Raw genomic sequence first — 21593 nt, forward strand, 5'->3', positions numbered from 1 at the left:
GATGTCTTCGCCGGGATGTGAACCTGCCATGCCCACATTCAAGGGCAGGTGCATCACCACTCACCCAACTGGGAGCATTAGACAATGATATGGCCAGTCGTTCTTAAACAAAATAAACAATTTATTCATATTTTTTTAATTGCAAGCATGTATTCTTAGACGCTTGATGAAAATATAGTCTGTTTGTACTTCATATATGTAATTTTGGTAATTTTTGGTCTTTCACATGACGAAATCATGAGGACTAGGCTTGGCGGAACCTTCTGCTGGTACAGTTGTTTCCGACAGACGGACTTCTCTGATACCCCCACTAAAGTAAGCCTGATGGTTAGCCTGCCCCGGGGCAGGCTAGTTTGGTCGGATAAATTCCCATGGTTACTTAGCGGAGAGTGCCTCAAGTCACGTTGATGGAACGCAACTCTCGCTAAAGGTAGTGAGGCTTATCGAAATTAGCCTGGCTTTGCGCTTAGCGAGTTTGATGGAATACCCCTCAGGCGTGGTTCACAAGGTGTGTGTTGTGTTCACAGCCCAGTGTAATTATCCAGGTGTGTGTTGTGTTCACAGCCCAGTGTGATTAACCATGCGTGTGTTGTGTTCACAGCCCAGTGTAATTAACACAGTTTTGTTGTGTTCACAGCCCAGTGAAATTAAACAGATGTTGTTGTGTTCACAGGCCAGTGTAATTAACAAGGTTTTGTTGTGTTCACAGCCCAGTGTAAAGCTGTGGTCACATGTAATCAGTGTGTGAGGGGCGGCCGACTCATCAACCTGAAAGCTGCTGTGGATGGAGCAGTCAAGACCTGTCCAACTGTCCAACATGTTTTAGTCTCGCAGAGGACAGAAAACCCTGCAGTGATGGGACCGCTGGACGTCCCCCTGGAGGAGGTAAGACACATGATCAATACACCTGATTGAGAGATGATACCTTACTTATTGATGTTGGAGACAACTGATTAGTATCCAGTATGAGATGTGATTCATAGATTAAGAAATGCACTATTCTTCTTCTGAGGAGCAGTAGTGTCATTAGTATCATTAGTAATGGTTGTAGTATCAGTGGTAGAAGGAGTAATAGTAGTGTATTTTCTAGTACTATTAGTACTATCAATAGTGTCATTAGTAGTATTATCAATAGTATTGGTAGTATTAGAATCAATAGTATCAGTATATAAATTAGAAGTAGTAGAAGTAGCAGTAGTAGTAGAAGAAGTAGTAGTATATGTATAAGTATCAAAAGTATTAATATTAGTAGTAGTATCTGTCATGATCAGTGCACCATCACCGGCCTGCCAAGCCCCCTAATCAGCTCACCTCCACTCACCTGTTCACCGCAGCTGCTGCTGATCACTAATCAGCCGGGTATATATACTCCTCTTCACCCTGCACTCATTGCCAGATTGTTCTATGTCCCCAGTACTAGTCTCTCAGACAAACTTTCTCGGACAGATTACCCGGTATCGACCCTGCCTGTCCACAACCTGTCTGCTCTGTCTCAGTCCCGGCGTTCAACCCAGCTTTCCGGCCTCGACAACGGATTTTGCCTGCTCTCCGCCTGTCTTCCACCTGCTCGGTTCTGTGAACCGCATTACACTGGACCCAGCCCTGCGACCTCCTCTGTGGCGGTGTGCTACGCCAGCCACACGGATCACCAGCCGCATTCACGGCACTGTGCGCAGACAAGAAACTGTTCACGTGTGTTGGCCAGCTGCCTTCGCCACACACGCTGCCTGTCGTACTGTTTCCTGTCGCCTTCCATGGCGTGTTCCCCCTGGACGTTTCATATCATTCCCTAAAGCAAGTTCAGTCACCTTTGAACTGTCCGGTACTCAAGTGTGTAATAAAAGTCATTACTGACTGTCTGTGTGCTGCATTTGGGTCCTCTTCCGCACCAATTACAGTACAATCTGGCAAGACATGGACCCACCACCCACTGCCGATTCACTGGCACGCCTGGGCCAGGTGGAGACCTGGCTCCAACGCCATGTGGCAGCTGAGGTTCGACAAGCAGCGACGAACCAAGAGCACAGGTTCACAGCACTAGTCATCCAGGTCCAGCAGCTCATCACTGACCTCGCTCAGACAGCCCCCCCGGCACCACCCCCACTGGCTCCAACTCAGCGGGGCCCCATCTCGGAGCCTCGCCGGTGATGTGGAGGGCTGCAACCCATTATTCACAAACTGTTCCAACCTCTTCTCCCTCCAGCCCAACACCTTTGCCTTGGAGAAAGCCAGGGTGGCATTCACCATAAACCATCTGACGATGCACGCCAGCCTGCTCCTCCTTCCAGAACTTCGCCAGCGAGCTTCGCAGGGTGTTCGGACTTGCATTGGAGGTCCATACCCTTCAGGTGGTTTCCGGGGGGGTCAGCCAAGGGTCCCGCTCTGTGGTCGACTACGCCAACCAGCCCAAGTCAACGTTTTTCTTCTGGGGCTAGCGGACTACATCAAGGATGAGTTGGTCTCTCACGTGTCATCAAGCTGGCTTCCCGCAGTGACAAACGCATCCAGGCCAGACGATGGGAGAGGCGTTTGGATGGACGTCCGATCAACCCCCATGAGCTCCCCTCCAGCCGTCATCTCCGCCTGCAGATCAACCGACGAGCGAGTTCGAGCCCATACAGGTCGGCCGGGACAGCCTCACCCCTGAGGAGAGAGAGAGAGAGACGCTGCGTAGGGAACCTCTGTCTCTACTGTGGCCAAGGGGGAGACTTCGCCTCCAAGTGTCCAGTAAAAACCCAGGCTCAACAGTGAAGGAGGAGGTCCTGGTGAGCCACACATCCAAATCCTCCTCCAATCTACGTACCCTGTGCCAAGCCCAACTACTGTTGCTTCAGGGCTCTCAGACTCTTGTCACGCTCATAGATTCTGGTTCAGACGTGAACATTATGGACGAAGACCTAGCACTACAGCTGGGGGTCGACCGAGTTCTCCTGCCCTGTTCGGTTCCCATCAAGGCCTTGGATGGCCATCTGATGAAGACACTCACCAGACAGTACCCATCCGCATGCCTCTCTCGGGCAACCACCATGAGACTGTCCAGTTTCTCATCCTGCAGTCTCCTCGCCATCCGCTCCTGCTAGGGTTCCACTGGCTCCGTCGTCGCCCCCTTCTCCAGTACCGCATCCGAGGTGTTGGGGGTCCCTGTCGAATACCTGGACTTCAGGGAGGTGTTCAGCAAGGCCAAGGCTACATCTCTTCCTCCGCATAGACCTTATGACTCCGGCATCAATCTCCAATATAAACGACTCTCTGGCGGCGGGCATCATCCGCCCCTCATTGTCCCCGGCAGGAGCTGGGTTCTTCTTCGTGTCCAAGAAGGATAAGATGCTTCACCCGTGCATCAATGATTAAGGGCTGAACAGCATTACAATAAAGAATCGCTATTCTCTACCTCTCATCGTATACACCTTTGAGGTCCTGGAAGGCGCCACTATCTTCACTAAGTTTGTCCTATGTAACGCCTATCATCTGGTCCGGATCTGCAAAGGGATGAATGGAAGATGCCGTTTAACACCCCCTCCAGCCACTATGAGTACCTGGTGATGCACTTCGGTCAAGATGAAGAAGTGCGAGTTCCATGGCCTATCTGTCTACTTCCTGGGGTACATTGTAGGGAGGGGTACCGTGCAGATGGACCCCGCCAAGGTCTCCGCCATCACTGCCTGGCCTGTCCCGGACTCCCGCAAGCAGCTTCAACGGTTCCTGGGGTTTGACAACTTTTGCCGGAGGATACAGCACGTTGGCCCCCTCATGGGCCCTCACATCCTCAAAGGTGCCCTTCCGGTGGACATCGGCCGCCCAGGATGCCTTCCGGGCCCTTAAGACACAGTTCACCTCGGCCCCTATTCTGGTCATGCCGGGTCCTGAATGGCAGTTCGTGGTCGAGGTGGATGCCTCCAATGTGGGAGTCGGGGGTTCTATCCCAGAGGGCCGCCACCGACCAGAAGCTACACCCCTGCGCATTTTTCTCCAGGCGAGTTGACCCCGGCCGAGAGAAATTATGACATTGGCAACAGAGAGTTTCTCGCAGTCAAGTTGGCCTTGGAGGAGTGGCGACACTGGCTCGAGGGATGAAGCTACCGTTTCTGGTATGGACGGACCACACTCGCCACACTCACAACGTATATATCACCCCCAGTCCAACGGCCAGACAGAGCAGAAGAACCAAGAGATGGAGACGGCTCTTCGCTGCATGACGTCTCAGCATCCTGGTCTGAACGACTCCTGTGGGTGGAATACGCCCACAACACCCTGACCAGCTCTGCCATGGACCTCTCCCCCTTCCAATGCTCCTACAGCTTCCAGCCACCTCTGTTCCCGGCTCTGGAGAGAGAGGCTTCCTGCCCATCGGTCCAAGCCTTCATCCACCGGTGTAGTCAGACCTGGGGCCAGGCCCATGCTGCCCTCCACCCCCTGAGGGGGAAATCCAAGAAGCTGGCCCCACGGTTCATCGGGCCCTTCGAGGTCGAAAAGGCCATCAACCCAGCGGCTGTGCGGCTCAAGCTCCCCCGGTCCCTGCAGGTTCATCCCACCTTCCACGTCTCCAAGGTCAGGCCGGTTCATGAGAGTTCCTTGGTTCCCATGACACCTCCTCCCCCTCACCTCATCGGCGGGGGACCCACCTACATGTTCTGCCGCCTCCAAGGGTCCCGTCGGCACGGCAGAGGGATTCATTACCTGGTGGAGTGGGAGGGCTAAGGTCCCGAGACGAGGTCCTGGGTTCCAGCAAGTGATGCACTGGATATGGCCCTCATCAGAAGATTCCATCTGGAGCATCCGGATCACCCCACCAGGACCGGCTGCATTCCCAAGCCTCGGGGTCGGCCTCCTCAGCCACCTCCTCCCCCAGACCGTCTAGCAACGATTCTGAGGAGAATGCTGTCAGCTCCGAGGACCCCTCCTCTGACGAGGAGGACGAGCACCCAGGAGCCCAGGAGAGCAGGATGGAGGTGGACGTGTCCGACGAGTTTTAGTGTCAGCAGTAGTAGTATCAATAATATCAGTGGTTTGTTATATGGTCCCCATTTATATAGCGCTTTTATCCAAAGCGCTTTACAGTAATGACTGACATTCACCCATTCACACACAGACGGCGTCAACCACGGAGTCAACCACGCAGGGTGACAGCCAGCTCGTCAGGAGCAATTAGGGTGAGGTGTCTTGCTCAGGGACACCAGGCACTCAGCTAGGAGGAGCCGGGGATCGAACTGGTTGCCAGCCAACCCACTATACCTCCTGAGCTAACCCCCCCCACTAGTTGTAGCAATAGTATCAGTAGTAGTAATAGTATCAATAGTATCAGTCGCAGTAGTATCAATACTAATAGTAATAGTATCAGTTTTGGCAGTAGTTGTAATAGCATCAGTAGTAGTAGTACTACAGTTACCTGTGGTGTGTTACAGGTGATGTCCTCTCAGTCTCCAGTCTGTCCTGCAGTAGTAGTATCATCAGTAGTAGTAGTACTACAGTTACCTGTGGTGTTACAGGTGATGTCCTCGCAGTCTCCCGTCTGTCCTGCAGTAGTAGTATCATCAGTAGTAGTAGTACTACCGTCTGTCCTGCAGTAGTAGTATCATCAGTAGTAGTAGTACTACCATCCGTCCTGCAGTAGTAGTATGATCAGTAGTAGTAGTACTACCGTCTGTCCTGCAGTAGTAGTATCATCAGTAGTAGTAGTACTACAGTTACCTGTGGTGTTACAGGTGATGTCCTTGCAGTCTCCCATCTGTCCTGCAGTAGTAGTATCATCAGTAGTAGTAGTACTACCGTCTGTCCTGCAGTAGTAGTATCATCAGTAGTAGTAGTAGTAGTACTACCGTCTGTCCTGCAGTAGTAGTATGATCAGTAGCAGTAGTACTACCGTCTGTCCTGCAGTAGTAGCATCATCAGTAGTAGTAGTACTACCATCCGTCCTGCAGTAGTCGTATCATCAGTAGTAGTAGTACTACCCTCTGTCCTGCAGTAGTAGTATGATCAGTAGTAGTAGTACTACAGTTACCTGTGGTGTGTTCCAGGTGATGTCCTCTCAGTCTCCTGTCTGTCCTGCGGAGCCTATGGACAGTGAAGATCTTCTGTTTCTTCTGTACACATCAGGAAGTACGGGCAAACCTAAAGGCATCGTTCACACTCAGGCTGGTTACCTGCTGTACTCCTCACTCACACACCAGGTACCACCTCACCTGACCTCCAGCTTTGCTTTCCTACCTACCTTTCCTAGCAGAGAAGGCTGAGCTCTTCAAACCTAACCCTTTCCTTCCTGCTATTCTTTTCCTACCCCCTCATCTCAATTGCTACCTCCTTCCCTTCTCTCTTATCACCTTCTTTCCTTCCCTACCTCCTTCTGGTCTACCTTGTTACCTCTTTTAGTCCTTCCCATCTCCTATTCGTCCTCCCTACCTCCTCTTTCTTATTCTTGTACTTGTATTCTTTCGTTACCTCCTCACCTCCTTTCTTATCATCTTCTTTCCTTCCTGACATCCTTCCCTCCTTTCCTTTAATCTTCTTTCCTCCCTCCATGTCTCAGAGAGATGAGAGGAACAAGACCAATTTATTTTTCCAAACATGAGTGCAGTTATTTGCCAGTAGAGCACTTTGTTTGTGATTCAGCTCATGTTGGTGTTTTAATGAGGTCGTACAGACAAAGGAGGCAATTATACAAGAACAGAAGCTCTGCTGTTTTTTCCTGAGAGTGAGGAAGAGGAGGAGGATGAGGATGCAGCCTGGCAGAAAATTTGCCTCTGAAGCTTTAAATTAGCTTTTTGTTGATGATTGACAAACAGAAACATCTGTTTTCTGTGTTTCTGTGTGTGTGTGTGTGTGTTTGCAGAGATTGACATGATGTTTATCACGATAATTGAATAAAAACATAAACCATAATAAGCAAATATTTATCAGTGCTAATTTCTAAAGCAGCTTAGCAGCTCGGCTTTTTTTCCTTTTTGGCTCGCTGCTTGTTTGGATGAAACAACAGAACAAAAGCTGGTTTATCTGAAAAAGACGAGGACTGTTGGGTCCATGCCAGAACGAGAGACACAAAGCGTGTGTGAGAGAGAGAGAGAGAGAGAGAGGGGGGGGGGGGGGGAAGTGTTGCTGGGCGCCTCACGTTGTCTCTTCAGTCATTTAGTTTATGATCAAAACAACTCCTGGGGCCCGTTCCAGAAAGCAGGCTCAACCAACTCTGAACCTAACCCTGAACTCTGAGTCAACCAACTCTGAGTTTTCGGTTCCAGAACAGCTGTTCTGAATTAGTTCAATCAACTCTGAGTATGTAAACTCTGAGTTACGCGCGTGCCTGCCGGCGTATAAGTGAATGAAACGGTGGAATCGCAGAGAGGCACTGGTGTAATGGTTAACGATGCTGCCTATGGTGCAGGCGATAGGGGTTCAACACCTGTAGTACACAAAGTAGCGCAATGAACAAACACTCATTTTCAGGTGGTGTAAAGGTTAGCCCTAGGTGTAAACCCACCAGGCACAAAAAGAAAGTGCCTTCAGCTGAAAATTAAGCATAAGAATATTGCACAAATACATAGATTAAGGCATATGATTTTAATCATATTTCACATATTAAACAGTAAATATAAGCGTTTATTTCAACAAAGAAATGTCATTTTTCAGAAAACTCCCATTCGCAAAAAATCGAAAGAGCCCTGCAAAGAATCTGGATTATATCCGCGATATGAAATGTTGAAAATGTCGGAGAATATTGTTTAGATATGTGATCGGTAGGAAAAACTGTAATTTCCTTCTAAGTAATCAAAATCATCTCCCAATGTAAAGCTGCTAGAATCATTTTTATTTCCATATCGATTAGGCTGACAAGGAAAGGACACCATTTTTTTTACAGAGTTGGTTCAGATTCTGGAAATAGGCGGAGACATGTAGGAGATACTCAGGGTATGTTGAAGCAAACCTGCCAGCGAGCAGGTTAGGTTCACAGAGTATGTTACTATGGTAACTGACCTAAAAGTTGAGTTCACTCTCTTTCTGGAACGGAAAACTCAGAGTATCCCTCTTCTCAGGCTTAACAAACTCCGAGTTTCAGGAAAACCTGCTCTCTGGAACGGGTCCCTGGTTGCTTCTAACATTCACTGTTCACTAAACAGAAAGTCCTCAAGGACTCGTCAGACAGGAATGCTTCTTGTGTTTATGATGATACCTAAGTTAGGAACACTGACTGATCATAAGAGACAGCTGTTTAATAATAAAAGCTCTTTTTTTGTACGAGTCAGACTGGTTGGTTATGAGCTTATCTGAACACTGCAGTCGTACTCAGCTATGGACCAAAACCACCTCAGGCACAAACAGGTCCTGGATCAGTTCCGGTTGTTGGGAACCTTATCTGATCTCGTTGTTGACTAAATTACAAGGTGAACTCTGCAGGTTTAAGCTAAACAGGCTCCTGTAGCCAGCTGCACTTCGCATGCTAGGATGTGTTGTTAGCAGCTAGTTTGAGAATAAATGGAGGGCCCAGTTTGAGTCTGGCTCCTACACGTTGTGATTGTTCACACTCACAGTTGAATGAAGCAGCCTCCTTTAATGTGAAGGGTATACAGTGGTGAGCTTTGGGAAGAATGAAGCTATGTAAAAATATCCAAACCATAAGTACTTTATTTATTATTCCCCAGGCAGCAACCTCTGGTTCTGAGAAGTGAAGCCAATCCTGAAGTGTCTTAAACTTGCACTCTCTCTACTGGCCATCAGGGGGCGATGCCTCTGGTTGGAGAAATAAATCTGATTGCATCAATCTTGATGTATTATCTTAGTAAACATTGTAAACTTGAGTTTATGGTCTCAATCTCTAGTTTCAACTCCTCTTCAATCCAGCATGATGTTCATTTAGTACATTATGGTTCATTTAGAGTCCATCAGACCAGAAACGCTACAGTGAAAAATGGGATCTGTCATGTAGCATATTAGCATGGTCACTTGGTCAGATCAGGTGATTTTAGAGTCATAAAGAGAGAGATACGACAGACAACACATTGCCTAGACCAATCATGGCTGCTTGTTCTTTCTTGAAATTGGGCTGAGTTTCTGACCTGGGCTAGCTTCTTGATATCTGAGCTTCTTCAGGACCCACCACGTGACACATCTGACCAATGAGAGGACAGAACGCTCTCGCCTGACTTTACTGATACATTTTGTCCTTCCTATAAACGTTAAGTCACCACAAATAATTCATGTAATAATTAATGTGAATTTTGTGTCGTGTGATTCCTTCAGTACGTCTTTGACTACCAGGATGGTGATGTGTTCGGCTGTGTGGCGGACGTCGGCTGGATAACAGGACACAGCTACGTGGTGTACGGCCCACTGTGTAATGGCGCCACCACCGTACTGTTTGAGAGCACACCTGTGTACCCAGACCCAGGTAAGATCCAGAACTAGAGAAACACTCCTGTGCAAAAGGATTATGTGGAGAAACCAGAGACTGTCTGTGGTCCCCCAGAGGTCTAGGATAATAGCTTACATTAGTCCAGAGACCAGACCAGACTATATGGAGAAACCAAAGACTGTCTGTGGTCCCCCAGAGGTCTACGGTAACAGCTTACATTAGTCCAGAGACCAGGCCAGACTATGTGGAGAAACCAGAGACTGTCTGTGGTCCCCCAGAAGTCTACGATAGTAGCTCACATTAGTCCAGAGACCAGACCAGACTATGTGGAGAAACCAGAGACTGTCTGTGGTCCCTCAGAGGTCTACGATAATAGCTTGCATTAGTCTAGAGACCAGACCAGACTATGTGGAGAAACCAGAGACTGTCTGTGGTCCCCAAGAGTTCTAGATGGTAGCTTAAATTAGTCCAGAGACCAGACCAGACTATGTGGAGAAACCAGAGACTGTCCGTGGTCCCCAAGAGGTCTAGATGGTAGCTAACATTAGTCCAGAGACCAGACCAGACTGTCTGTGGTCCACACAACAAGGTTGCTGCTGTATTTATGTCTAGATTACCTTATTTGGAGTGTTGATGGAGCAGCTACAATGTTAGCATAGCCTTGCACCCATCTACCAGACTCCATTCAGAAAACACGCATTTTAAAAGTAGTTAGCTTGTGGTCTTGCAGACAGACCTAACAAAGCATGACGTCAGACTTTTTACTGATCACCATCACTATGGAGTTACTTCAGCATCTTTTTCATCTGGTTATTGAAATTAAATCAAAACGAAATATTTTATTCTGGGTTCCTGTGGTAAACCAGCAGACAGGTGTTTTGCTAGATCCAGTGAATCCAGCTTGGTGAAATCCACAAGCACCTCTGGATGATTTCATGACCTCAGACAGGACGGTGTTTGGTTTTCTTGGTGTATCTGGGGCTTCAACATGCAGAGCAGCAATAGTGGTGATTTCAGCCCTGATGGATGAAACGTTGTTGGGGTCTACATGGGGGTAAGCCCCTGATGCGAATAAACACAAATGATCCCACACTCCAACTAACGCAAGGTGAAAATTAGCTTTGCATTTGGTGTGAACACAGCATAATCCTTCAGTTTGAGTTAAATATGCACACATAAGAATGTACAGTATGTGTTCTCTTTATTACTTCACTATAACCTTGGCATTGATAATGACATTGCTGCCTGCAGTGTTAAAGTTATAAAGCTTCTAAATGTTTAAACATTTTGCAGAAGTTAAACCACGTCGCTCAAACTCACATGAAATTACATCAGTTGTGTCCCAATTCACATCCTTCCCACATCCTTCGGCTGCTCTGGTCAACAGGATTACCTGTTTGTGTCACCGTCTTGTCATTGCCGAGCAACCAGCTACAGTTGACAAGAAAGAGCAAAGCTAATGTTATCTGATTAAATGGAGCCAGAGAATCATATTTATTTTCAATTTTATATTATGATGGAGGATATGTTTCATGATATACTGTATCTCATGCTGAGAGATAACCATTTTCAGGTAAATTAAATAAAAATTAAATTAAGATGGGTTAAGCTGTGTACTTTTAGCTAAAAGGAATGTTAACTAGTTAATGTAGTTAATATGGCTGAATTTTTAAATTATAATTTATACAATTTCCTATTTAAAATTTAACACTAACGTAATCGTCCTGTCATTATTCACCTCAAACACGTAGGATCGATAAATATGTTGATTAAGCGGCTCACAATGAATCTTGGGATAGGTTGGGCCGTGAAGGATCCAGTTGGATCCTCTGAATCAGGAAGAGAAGGCCTCATTTCTGGACTGCATTTGAAGGAGTCTTCGAAATGGGACAGCCTTGTCTCAGCCGATATGACGCATTTGGTCTTCAAAGGAAGGATGCCTGAGATAATAACAGGTTATAATTATTTGTGTGACAGAATATCTTAGTTACCCATTAATGTTGTTCATGTTGGTTATTACCTTCAGCTGCCACTTTATCTCCCCTCTATCGTTTTGCTATCATATTATTTTTTATTGTTGGGTTTCCACGGAGCAGGAAGACTCCACAAGGTAACCTTGCTGTGATGTGGACTTGACCTTAGACCTGTTTGTTGTTGTTTGATCAGGACAGACATTCATATGGGAGCTCAGCACAAAGACAGAGATCATTTGAAATAATACCTTGCCAAGGATGGATTACTGAACAGACTTCAAGGGCTCAACGGGCCAATCACACCAAGATGCATCGCTACTATTAACGCTACTATTAACGCTACCATTAACGCTACCATTAATGCTACTATTAACGCTACCATTAACGCTACCATTAATGCTACAATTAATGCTAACAATGCTAACCATTGTTTTCCCATGGTACGACGTGGCTGGCATGCGCTCCTCTCTTATGTCTTGTTTTTCTTGCGGTCTTTAGATGCACATTAAAGTCATCAATGTCACAATTGGCCCAGGCAGCCAATGAAATAGAGCAAGAGGTGGGCTTTACTATTAACCACTTCTTTGCTGTTTTTTGATGGTGGTAGATGACGTAGGAACTAACAATTAAAGGTTGATATTAGTGGTTATTCCGATGAACTATATATTTTTTCAGTATGTATTTTTTTATGGCATGGCATGGCATCTTCAACCGCTTATCAGTGTCAGCTCGTGGGGGCAGCAGCTTTAGCAGGGGACCCCAAACTTCCCTTTCCCGGCCACATCAGCCAACTCTGACTGGGCGATCCCAAGGCATTCCCAGGCCAGTGTGGAGATATAATCTCTCCACCTAGTGCTGGGTCTTCCCGTGGCCTCCTCCCACCTGGTCACGCCTGAAACACCTCCCTGAGGATGCACAGAACCACCTATTTTGTATTTATATCTTTTTTTCCTCCTCCTCATTCAAGAGCAGAGCAACATCAAGCACTCCATGTCTGCTTGAATCCACATGATTGCCTGGTTGATCATTGATTTGTAATCTGTCCATGTGCCGCCATCATCAAGTGGCTCACTTTTTCATATCTTGCCGGATTTTAATCGTTCTCTTGAGTCATTTATGTCATAAAGAATGAAGTTGCTCTCCCTCTATGTGCATCATTATCAGAACTTCTCTTTGCTGTGTTGACATAGCCAGCTGGCCTCGTGCCTTTAGTGCATGTTAGCACATGTTAGCACGTGTGACATTGCCCTCCTGGCTAGCTCACGGCCAACCATCTGGACTGCTCTCTTATGGCTGTTACAGCTGAGAATGCCATCCCAGACAGACATCATGGAAGCGTAGCACCCACCCTCCGGTCCCCCCTCAGGTAAACACTGTTAGCTCTGTAAGCACTGATAGCACTATTAGCAACGTAAGCTGTTATAACAATTAGCTGATAGTACCACTAGCTGTTTGCATCATTAGCTTCTAGAACTCTTAGCTGTTTGTACCATTATCTGTTTGCATAATTAGCTCTTTTCACTGTTAGCTGTTTACACCGTTAGTTGCTAGTACCATTATCTGCCTCCTTAGCTGCTAGAACCATTCGCTGTTAGCTGCTAGCCCGGTTAACTGCACCATCAGCTCCTACTACCATTAGCTAATTACACTGTGCCGCTTTCAGCCAGCTCAGCCGTCACCATGTTGAGAGCCGTGTGGAGGTAACAGAAATGCTCTAATTTCGTGGTCAGCAACTTAAAAGCCTTACTATGAAGGTATTATTGGTGCAATATTCAATATTCAAATTTTGTCCACAACTTCACATTGTTTGATACAGGTACACAAATATGTTTTGCACCATATATACTACAACAATAGGAGCAAAAATGTGAGCGTGTCAGTTTTTTAATCTGTGATTAAGGGATTTGTGCACCTGTAATTTAGAATTGGTGTACGTGTAAGTGTTGTGTTGTATTTTTGGAGAGAAAAAATATCTACAAGTACAAAACTTTGTGATCTCAAATTTACTGATACACATACACAATCACTGTCACAACTACAAATTACATTGTTACAGGTGCTCAAACCTATTGCACCAATAATACCTTCATACCTTACACACTGCTCAAATTTGACTTTCTTGACTTTTCATTAGGCACAATCATCAGGTCAACATGTTAACATGTCCAATACTTTATACCAAATACCTGCAGGGCTTAAGACACCAAAGCTTCAGTTGGAATCTGTGTGTGTGTGTGTGTCCATGTGTTTGTGCTCCTTCAGGCAGGTACTGGGAGACTGTTCAGCGTCTGAGGATCACCCAGTTCTATGGGGCTCCGACGGCTCTGCGTCTGCTGCTTAAGTATGACGAGAGCTGGGTGAAGAAGTATGACCGCTCGTCTCTGAGGACGCTGGGATCAGGTACCACATAATCCTTAAACCCGTTCTCACTGACAAGGTGTCAAATAATGCCACTTGGTCAGGACACGGAGGGAGGGAGGGCAGGTGGACGGGTCAAACAAACAAGAATTTAGTTCAGGGGATGACTGTTAGTGTACTATGTCAAACTAAATGTAAAAGTTTTGTTCCATCAGTCGTGAGTAATGTCAGTCGTTAGTGTTGATAGTCAACAACGACTCATTAGTTAGTCAAGTAACGTTAATCACAATTTTTACCTAATCCTGTGAAAATGGAAGTTCATTTTGAAACCTTCTGGGCTCCTGTAGAAACATGGCAGACTCTGTAAAGAGGGCCCTCTCCATATGTAGATATAAACAGGTAACGAAAACACAGTGATTCTCATTTTCCGGGGTATATTCCCGAAAGCAGGCTCAACCAACTCTGAACCTAACCCTGACCTCTGAGTCAACCAACTCTGAGTTTTCGGTTCCAGAATTGCTGTTCTGAATTAGTTCAATCAACTCTGAGTTACGCCCGTGCCTGCCGACTCTACAAAGCCATCATCAATGGAGCTCCGATACTACGATCCACCATGGTAACCGGGAGAGAGTTATCAGATATTACTGAGTGTTTGGAGAAAACAAGCTCATCCTTAGAAAGCGGTAATGGTGCAGGAAACAGTGGTTCAACTCCCGTGGTTCACGAAGTAGTGGGATGTAGAAATTATAGTTTTCAGGTGTAATCCCACAGGCACAAAAACAACGGGGCTGCAACTGAAAATTAAGCATAAGAATATTGCACAAATACGTAGACTAAAGGCTCATTTATGCTCTACGTAAGTTGCGCATACGGATCGAGCCTTCTGTCCGTACTCTTCATAATATTTTAATAATAATATTAATATTTTATTCTGCCAATAAATCCCGCACACTGTGCCTTTAAGTAAACATACAAAAATATTGGCATCAAAATGTATCAAAAGTAAAAGTACTCCTGATGCAGAATGACCCATGTCAATGTGTCCTAGAGTCATAGGGTAATTTTCTCATTGACTTCCATACAATCAGACTTCTTTTTACAACCAGAAGAGTCGCCCTTGATGGCCATCAAAGAGAACAACATTTTAAGTCACTCTAGCCTTGGCTTCACTTGTCAAAACCATCTGTTTTGCCTGAGTGAAAAAAGTACAATATTTACATCAGAGATGTAGTGGAGGAGGAAGTACTCAAGGAAAGTACAAGTACCTCATAAGTGTATTTGGACTCTGTGACTTTAAGATAGGAGTTCATTCAACACTGTGTCTATTCATAAAAGGCACATATATTATTAAAACTGGACTCATGCCAGAGATCAATATATCCAACTTATTGATAACCCCATTACAAATATTAACTGACTGACTGACTGTGTGTGTGTGTGTGTGTGTGTGTGTGTGTGTGCGTGCGTGCAGTGGGAGAGCCCATTAACCATGAGGCCTGGCACTGGTTCCACAGTGTGGTTGGAGAGGGACGGTGTCCTCTGGTGGACACCTGGTGGCAGACTGGTGAGACACTACTTTTTTTAAGGCATATAATAAAGACATAAAGGTCAATCTAATAAATAATTTGTTCAATAATGATAATGAGAAATACATTACTTAGATATACATGTATTATAATAACTTCATTATAAAATATGTATAATTATTATTAATAATATAATACACAGTTAAATCCTACAGTCATAAAAACAGTTTGTTTGTGCTCAAACAACATTGAGCAAAAGGAGCTATATAATAATTATTATGGGACTATTTATTCATACCTTTAGTCACTGTCTTTTCCGTTTGATTCATTTTATTCTATTTAAGCTGATATTTATCCTCCAGTTCATTTTACTCCTGAATTCTTGTAACTTTTTATATTAACTTAATGCCTTTGTTGATGGTGCAAGCTGATGAATCTTTCACTTTCCATTTTCTTTCACATAAGTCAAGTCATTTAATTCATAATAATTTCAAATCAATACAATGTGACCTGGGCCTGTTTCAGGAAGCAGGTTTAACAAACTCTGAGTCAAAACCTGAACTCTAGGTTGACCAACTCTGAGCTGTCAAACTCAAGAGTTTTCGGTTCCAGAACAGCAGTTCTGAATTAGTTCAATCAACTCTGAGTATGTAAACTCTGAGTTATGCGCGTGCCTGCCGACTCTACAAGGCCATCATCAATGGAGCTCCGATACTAAGATTACTGTACGGTACGTAACTGCAGCAAAGTAGAGATAGAAAGCGTGATAGCTATTTACGGCCCGACTTAATGCGTATAACTGAATGAAACAGTCGATTGATCTAAAGTTGATAACGCTTTATGTTCAGCTTTGCAGAGCGACACTGTGTTGTAATGGTTAGCAATGCTGCCTACGGTGCAGGCAACAGGGCTTTGACTACTGTAGTTCACAAAGTAGCGCAATAAAGAAATTATCATTTTCATATAGGTGTAATCCCCCCAGTTACAAAAAGAAAGTAAGAGGAAAGGACGGCACATTTCTTCAGAGTTGGTTCAGATTCCGGAAAAAGGCGGAGACATGTAGGAGAAACTCCCGGTTTGTTGAAGCAAACCTGCTAGGGAGCAGGTTAGGTTCACGGAGTATGTTACCTGGGTAACTGACTCAGATTTAATGCTGAACTGGCTTTGTGAAACTGAAAAACCAAAGTTTCCCTCATCTCAGGGTTAACTAACTCAAGGTTTTCACTAAACCTGCTTTCTGAAACGGCCCCTGGTTGGAAGTTAATCATCTGACAAACAATCAGTTGCTTCTGATTCCTGGGAACTGGCGGCAAACGGCCAACAGAAGCCACCAATCAGGCCTGGATATCTAAATCAAATGCTTCAGGGAGACCAAGTGAGTCCTCACAGATACTTTATGGCATCAGGTTGTTGTCATGTGATCGTGTACTCATAAAAGATTACAAATCAGAGTCATTTCAGGCCACAGGGAGACCTGCAGACGTCAGACCAGTTCAAATACAGACCTCTTTGTATCCAGTTGGCAGCTTTTAAACAATCTAATTACAATAATCTGCACGTTTACATTTGAACCAACATTAGCTTTAGACGACAAAACCAACTGTGGTTTAGACCACTGGTCCCCAATCTTGTTTACCCCACGGACCGGTACCAGGTCATGTGGACCGGTACCAGATCAGGCGGATCAGTACCAGGTCAGGCAGACCGGTACCAGGTCAGGCAACATTTTTGTGGACTGGTGTGGGGGAAAATGATTAATTATATTAAAAAACATCATAAAGAAAACGGGATTGATAAGTGGAACTCAATTCTTGTACACACAACGGCACTGCGACTCACCACCCAAGCACAGTGTTAACGTTTAGGCAACAACGACTCTGGAGTGTGGAGAGATACTCGTGCCTCCACCTCTCCCAAAAGGTGTTGGCCAAGTGCTGCACTCTTCTCCATTGTCTGCGGTGTAGATATGCATCAACAAAGCACCCTGGAGGAGGAGGAGGACTACAGACTTTCTGATGAAGTATCATGGTTGGAGTACAAAGCAATGGAGCATTCACATCTGTTGAGTTGGATGTGTAGGAGCCATATTCTGTTTAATATTCTTTGTGTTTTTTGGCGTCCTCTATCGGGCTGGAGTGGCGGTGTGCTTATAATGGGGTTGGGCAGACTGCCAGGTGTGGCTGACTACACAGCAAAACATTTTTCTACAATGGCTTAGCCCACATTCTGCTCTTTTGTTTGTTTTGAGTATTAGATGTCAGTTTTGTTTTGTTATTGTTAAATCAAATAAACCACAAGACCTTCTTACAAACTCAACAAACTTCTGGACATTATATTCTTTGATACCTCATGTACTCAAGAATTGTAAGATTCTAGTCTGCAGTCAGTCACCAGTGATGTTTATTGGAACCAAGAAAAGCTGAGAAACGTCACTACAGGTTGTCAGGTCTGGCGTTGATTATGGCGGACACCTCTGCCATGAGAGTTGACAGTATTTTGTGGGTAAGATGAGAAGGCTGAATCTGAATCCCAATCATTCTCTCCTGGATGCCACCCATATGAGAGGAATGGAATTGAAGATCCATTTACAGCCTTCTTTGCTGAGGAGCCTGGAGACGTTAGGCTCCTTGTCATCTTGTAGCAGTACTTTCAGCTCTTAGCAGGCTCCCTTGAAATTTGTGAACCGCCACAGCAAAACCTCCTACAAGTCGGGTGGGATGAATTCGCATAAACGACGAAATAAGCTTTTTTTTTTTCAAAATTAGTGATTTTCGTTTTTTTGCAGAATATGCAAGTTGAGATCATGAAGAAGCCACTCCATGTTTCAGATAACAGTATTGGTTGCCTTAAAAATATACATTTTGTATTTGTAATTTTGGAAAAAATCTGCCTTTGCCTTTGTCTTTGCTGGGGCATGTACGGCGATGCAGTTCATTTCCATACTGATTACCGTTGGCCATTCACGCGCTGTTGTTATTTTTTCAGCCAATCAGCTGCACGTTAGAAGCGAAACACATGGCTAATTATACAGCGCCCGTGGGCCGCAGTGGAGGAGCTGGAACGGAAGATATCAGACGCTTTATCTGGGTCAATGACAGATAAGGTTTTTTAATAGGTAAATTTAAAAATACAATAAATAAGAATTTCTATTGCAATTGGTCAAAGCTTTACAATGTCATGTGTACATGCATACATGTTAAAATCATGAATTACGATATTTTGGTGTTTTTTCACGTAAATTAATTGGTCATTACCCTTCAAAATGTCATGTGTTGCGACCGTAAATCATCTTAAAATGTATTTATTTAAAAATTAAGCAAATGTAAGAAAACTGACACTAACTTCAGTTTACCTCATCAGTGATTAAGTTTCTGCCACAGAAAGATGGCATCACTTATTCATTTTGCTTACAGTTATTGCTATAAATGGTCGCGCCACATGATGGTTGGTCGCACCAAATGATGAAACCAGCTTAAAACTCTTAAAAATCAAGAGAACAGGAAGCAATAATTTGCATGGAATATATTTGAAACAGATTTTATTTATTTGAATATTGAAGAAAAACATCTCTTTTCATTTCATTTCATTTCATTTTTGATAACAAATTAACTTTCACATGTCATTGTCATTCTTTTGTCATTCGTCTAGTGAACTGCACGGTATCTTTTTGTAAACATTGCATAAATCAGTAAGGAACTAGATGAATTCAGACACATATACTTGAAGACATCAAACTGTTCATACTATCAACCTCATTCTGATATGAATGTTGGAAATGTGGTTTAGGTATTTTCTTAACCCCAGGAACTTTTTCCAGTCCTGGCTTCTCAATTTAGAACAGCGAGATGTTGCTGGTTCAGGTTCTGAAATGACTGCTACAACATTTCTCTTGTAGTAGAATATTGCATCTGGAACTTGGGGCGAAATGAATATGTTCTTAATCCCTGACTGACCCATTGACCCTGATTTCTTCTCCCACAACGTCAAGAACCTGGCCTACGTATGGAAGTTCATCGTATGTTACGATCACGATCAATTTGCCACGTAACTCCTGATCACTTTCCTCCCTCGGTGACTCAGATGTTGAGGCCTTCTCAGATGTTAAGGCCTCCTCTGAGGTTGAGGCCTCCTCAGATGTTGATGCCTCTACAGAGGTTGAGGCCTCCTCCATGTTGGATGTGGTGCTCCCCAGGTCAACTTGTACAGGCTGGTAACATGAGCATGTTTTCATTTCTGCATGTTTGCAAAAGCACCTCCCTGTGCCTGATTTGTGCTGGTTGGGAAGACAAGATCTGGTAGATCTTTAAAGTGCCCTTTACAGCTCTCATGTCCTCCGGGAACATGTCGTCATATTTTGCTATGGCATCTTCACTTACCCAGCAGTAATGTATACTTGTTCCAGACTTTTTTGCCAACATGTCATACAAGTCCTGCGGGGTCTGCAGCTCCCCTCCACATTTACATTTACATTTAGGTCATTTAGCAGACGCTTTTGTCCAAAGCGACTTACGATAAGTACATTTGTCAAAAGAAGGAAACAAAGAAACCACATCGTATCATTGCCGATAAAGTAAGAGCTAAAAATAGAACAAGTGTTAGGTCCTCATCTGAGTAAAGTAGTACATTAAGAGCAACAGTGCTATGATCAGAGTGCTATAGGTAAGGTTTTTTTTTTTTTTTTGGGTGGGGGGGGGGGGGGGGGGGTTGTTAGTGGGTCATGCTATGTAGAGTTGAGGTGAAGTCTGAACAGGTGAGTCTTGAGCCTTTTTCGGAAGATGGCAAATGACTGTCCTGACATTGGTCGGGAGATCGTTCCACCACTGAGGCGCCAGAACAGAGAAGAGTCTGGACTTTGCTGAGCGACATTTGTTTGATTTCAGCGATGGTGGTACCAGCCAGCCAGCTGAAGTAGAGGAGCGAAGTGCTCGCTTTGGGGCGTGAGGTTTGACGAGTGTTTGAAGGTAGATGGGTGCCGTTCCATTGATGGCCCTGAAGGCCAGTGCCATCGTCTTGAATTGGATGCGTGCTGCAACAGGGAGCCAGTGGAGGTCACAGAGGAGGGGGGTCACATGGGAAAATTTGGGTAGATTGAAGATAAGGCGTGCTGCAGCATTCTGGATGCGCTGCAATGGTTTAATCGCAGAGGCCGGGAGTCCGGCCAGGAGAGAGTTGCAGTAGTCAAGGCGGGAGATGACCAGTGCTTGGACAAGGAGTTGCGTTGCATCCTTTGTGAGGAAGGTCCGAATCCTGCGGATATTGTAGAGGGCAAATCTGCAGGATCGGGCCACAGCAGTGATGTTGGGGGTGCAGGATAGTTGGTCATCGAGGATTACACCCAGGTTCCTCGCAGTTGAGGAAGGTAATACTGTGATGCCCTCGACAGTGACCGACAGGTGGAGGAGTTTGGTTTTATTCAGGTTAAGCTTGAGGTGATGTGCAGTTGTCCAGACAGAGATGTCAGCCAGACAGCCCGAGATGCAAGTTGCAATGTGAGTGTCAGAGGTTTGGGGAAAAGAGAGGAACAGCTGGGTGTCATCTGCGTAGCAATGGTAGGAGAATCCATGCGATGTAATAACAGAACCTAGTGATCTGGTGTATAGTGAGAACAGAAGCAGTCCTAATACTGAGCCTTGAGGAATACCCGTGTCCAGAGAACAGGGTTTGGACATAGAGCCATTCCATGTGACCTGAAAGGTGCGATTTGTCAGGTATGATGTAAACCAGGTGAGAGCAGAGTCAGTTATGCCAAGTTCAGCAAGAGTTGAGAGGAGGATTTGGTGGTTGACTGTGTCGAATGCAGCAGATAGGTCGAGGAGAATGAGAACGGAGGAGTGGGATGAGGCTCTGGCGTCTCGCAAGGACTCGGTTACCGTGAGGAGGGCCGTCTCAGTGGAGTGAGCAGTCCTGAATCCTGATTGATTAGGGTCAAGGAGGTTGTTCTGCGAGAGATAGGATGACAGTTGGTTGTAGGCGGCACGTTCCAAGGTTTTAGAGAGGAATGAAAGAAGAGATACAGGTCTGTAGCTTTGGATGTCAGCAGCGTCTAGGGTGGGTTTTTTAAGGAGGGGCTTCACTGTAGCAGTCTTAAAAGCCGCTGGAATGACACCTGAGGTGAGGGAGGAGTTGATCAGGGTGGTGAGGAATGGCAAGATGTCGTGTGAGATGTCTTGGAGAAGAGAGGAGGGAATCGGGTCAAGGGAACAGGTGGTGGCACGGTTAGATGTAACAAGTGCGTGAACGTCTTCAGGGGTGAGGGGGCTAAAGCTGGTAAGGCCATCAGAGTTGAGAGTTGGGGGAGATGTTTTCTGGGAGGGAATAGGCGTGAATGAGGAGCTGATGTCATTTACTTTCTTGGTAAAGTAAGTTGCAAAGTCATCAGCAGAAAGGGAGGAAGGAGGG

The 21593-nt window shown here is 45.3% G+C and overlaps 1 protein-coding gene across 3 annotated transcripts in view; it reads left to right on the plus strand.

Annotated features, from left to right (window-relative positions):
• The window catches only part of acss1 (acyl-CoA synthetase short chain family member 1), a 102163-nt gene that overhangs the window by 37459 nt on the left and 43111 nt on the right, over positions 1–21593 (plus strand). For 2 of the 3 annotated variants that reach the window (XR_014597991.1, XM_084021635.1), the window contains exons 4-8: positions 710–885; positions 6015–6167; positions 9226–9373; positions 13573–13710; positions 15140–15232. Coding sequence is in view for 2 of the 3 variants with exons in the window: in XM_084021635.1 (XP_083877761.1) it covers positions 710–885; positions 6015–6167; positions 9226–9373; positions 13573–13710; positions 15140–15232 (708 nt within the window). In the remaining variant the exon portion in view is untranslated. The remainder of the gene's footprint in view (positions 1–709; positions 886–6014; positions 6168–9225; positions 9374–13572; positions 13711–15139; positions 15233–21593) is intronic. The other variant, XM_084021636.1, reaches the window with a different exon arrangement.

The sequence above is a fragment of the Eutrigla gurnardus genome, assembly GCF_963514095.1.
Source record: "Eutrigla gurnardus genome assembly, chromosome: 11".
Lineage (NCBI taxonomy): Eukaryota > Metazoa > Chordata > Actinopteri > Perciformes > Triglidae > Eutrigla > Eutrigla gurnardus.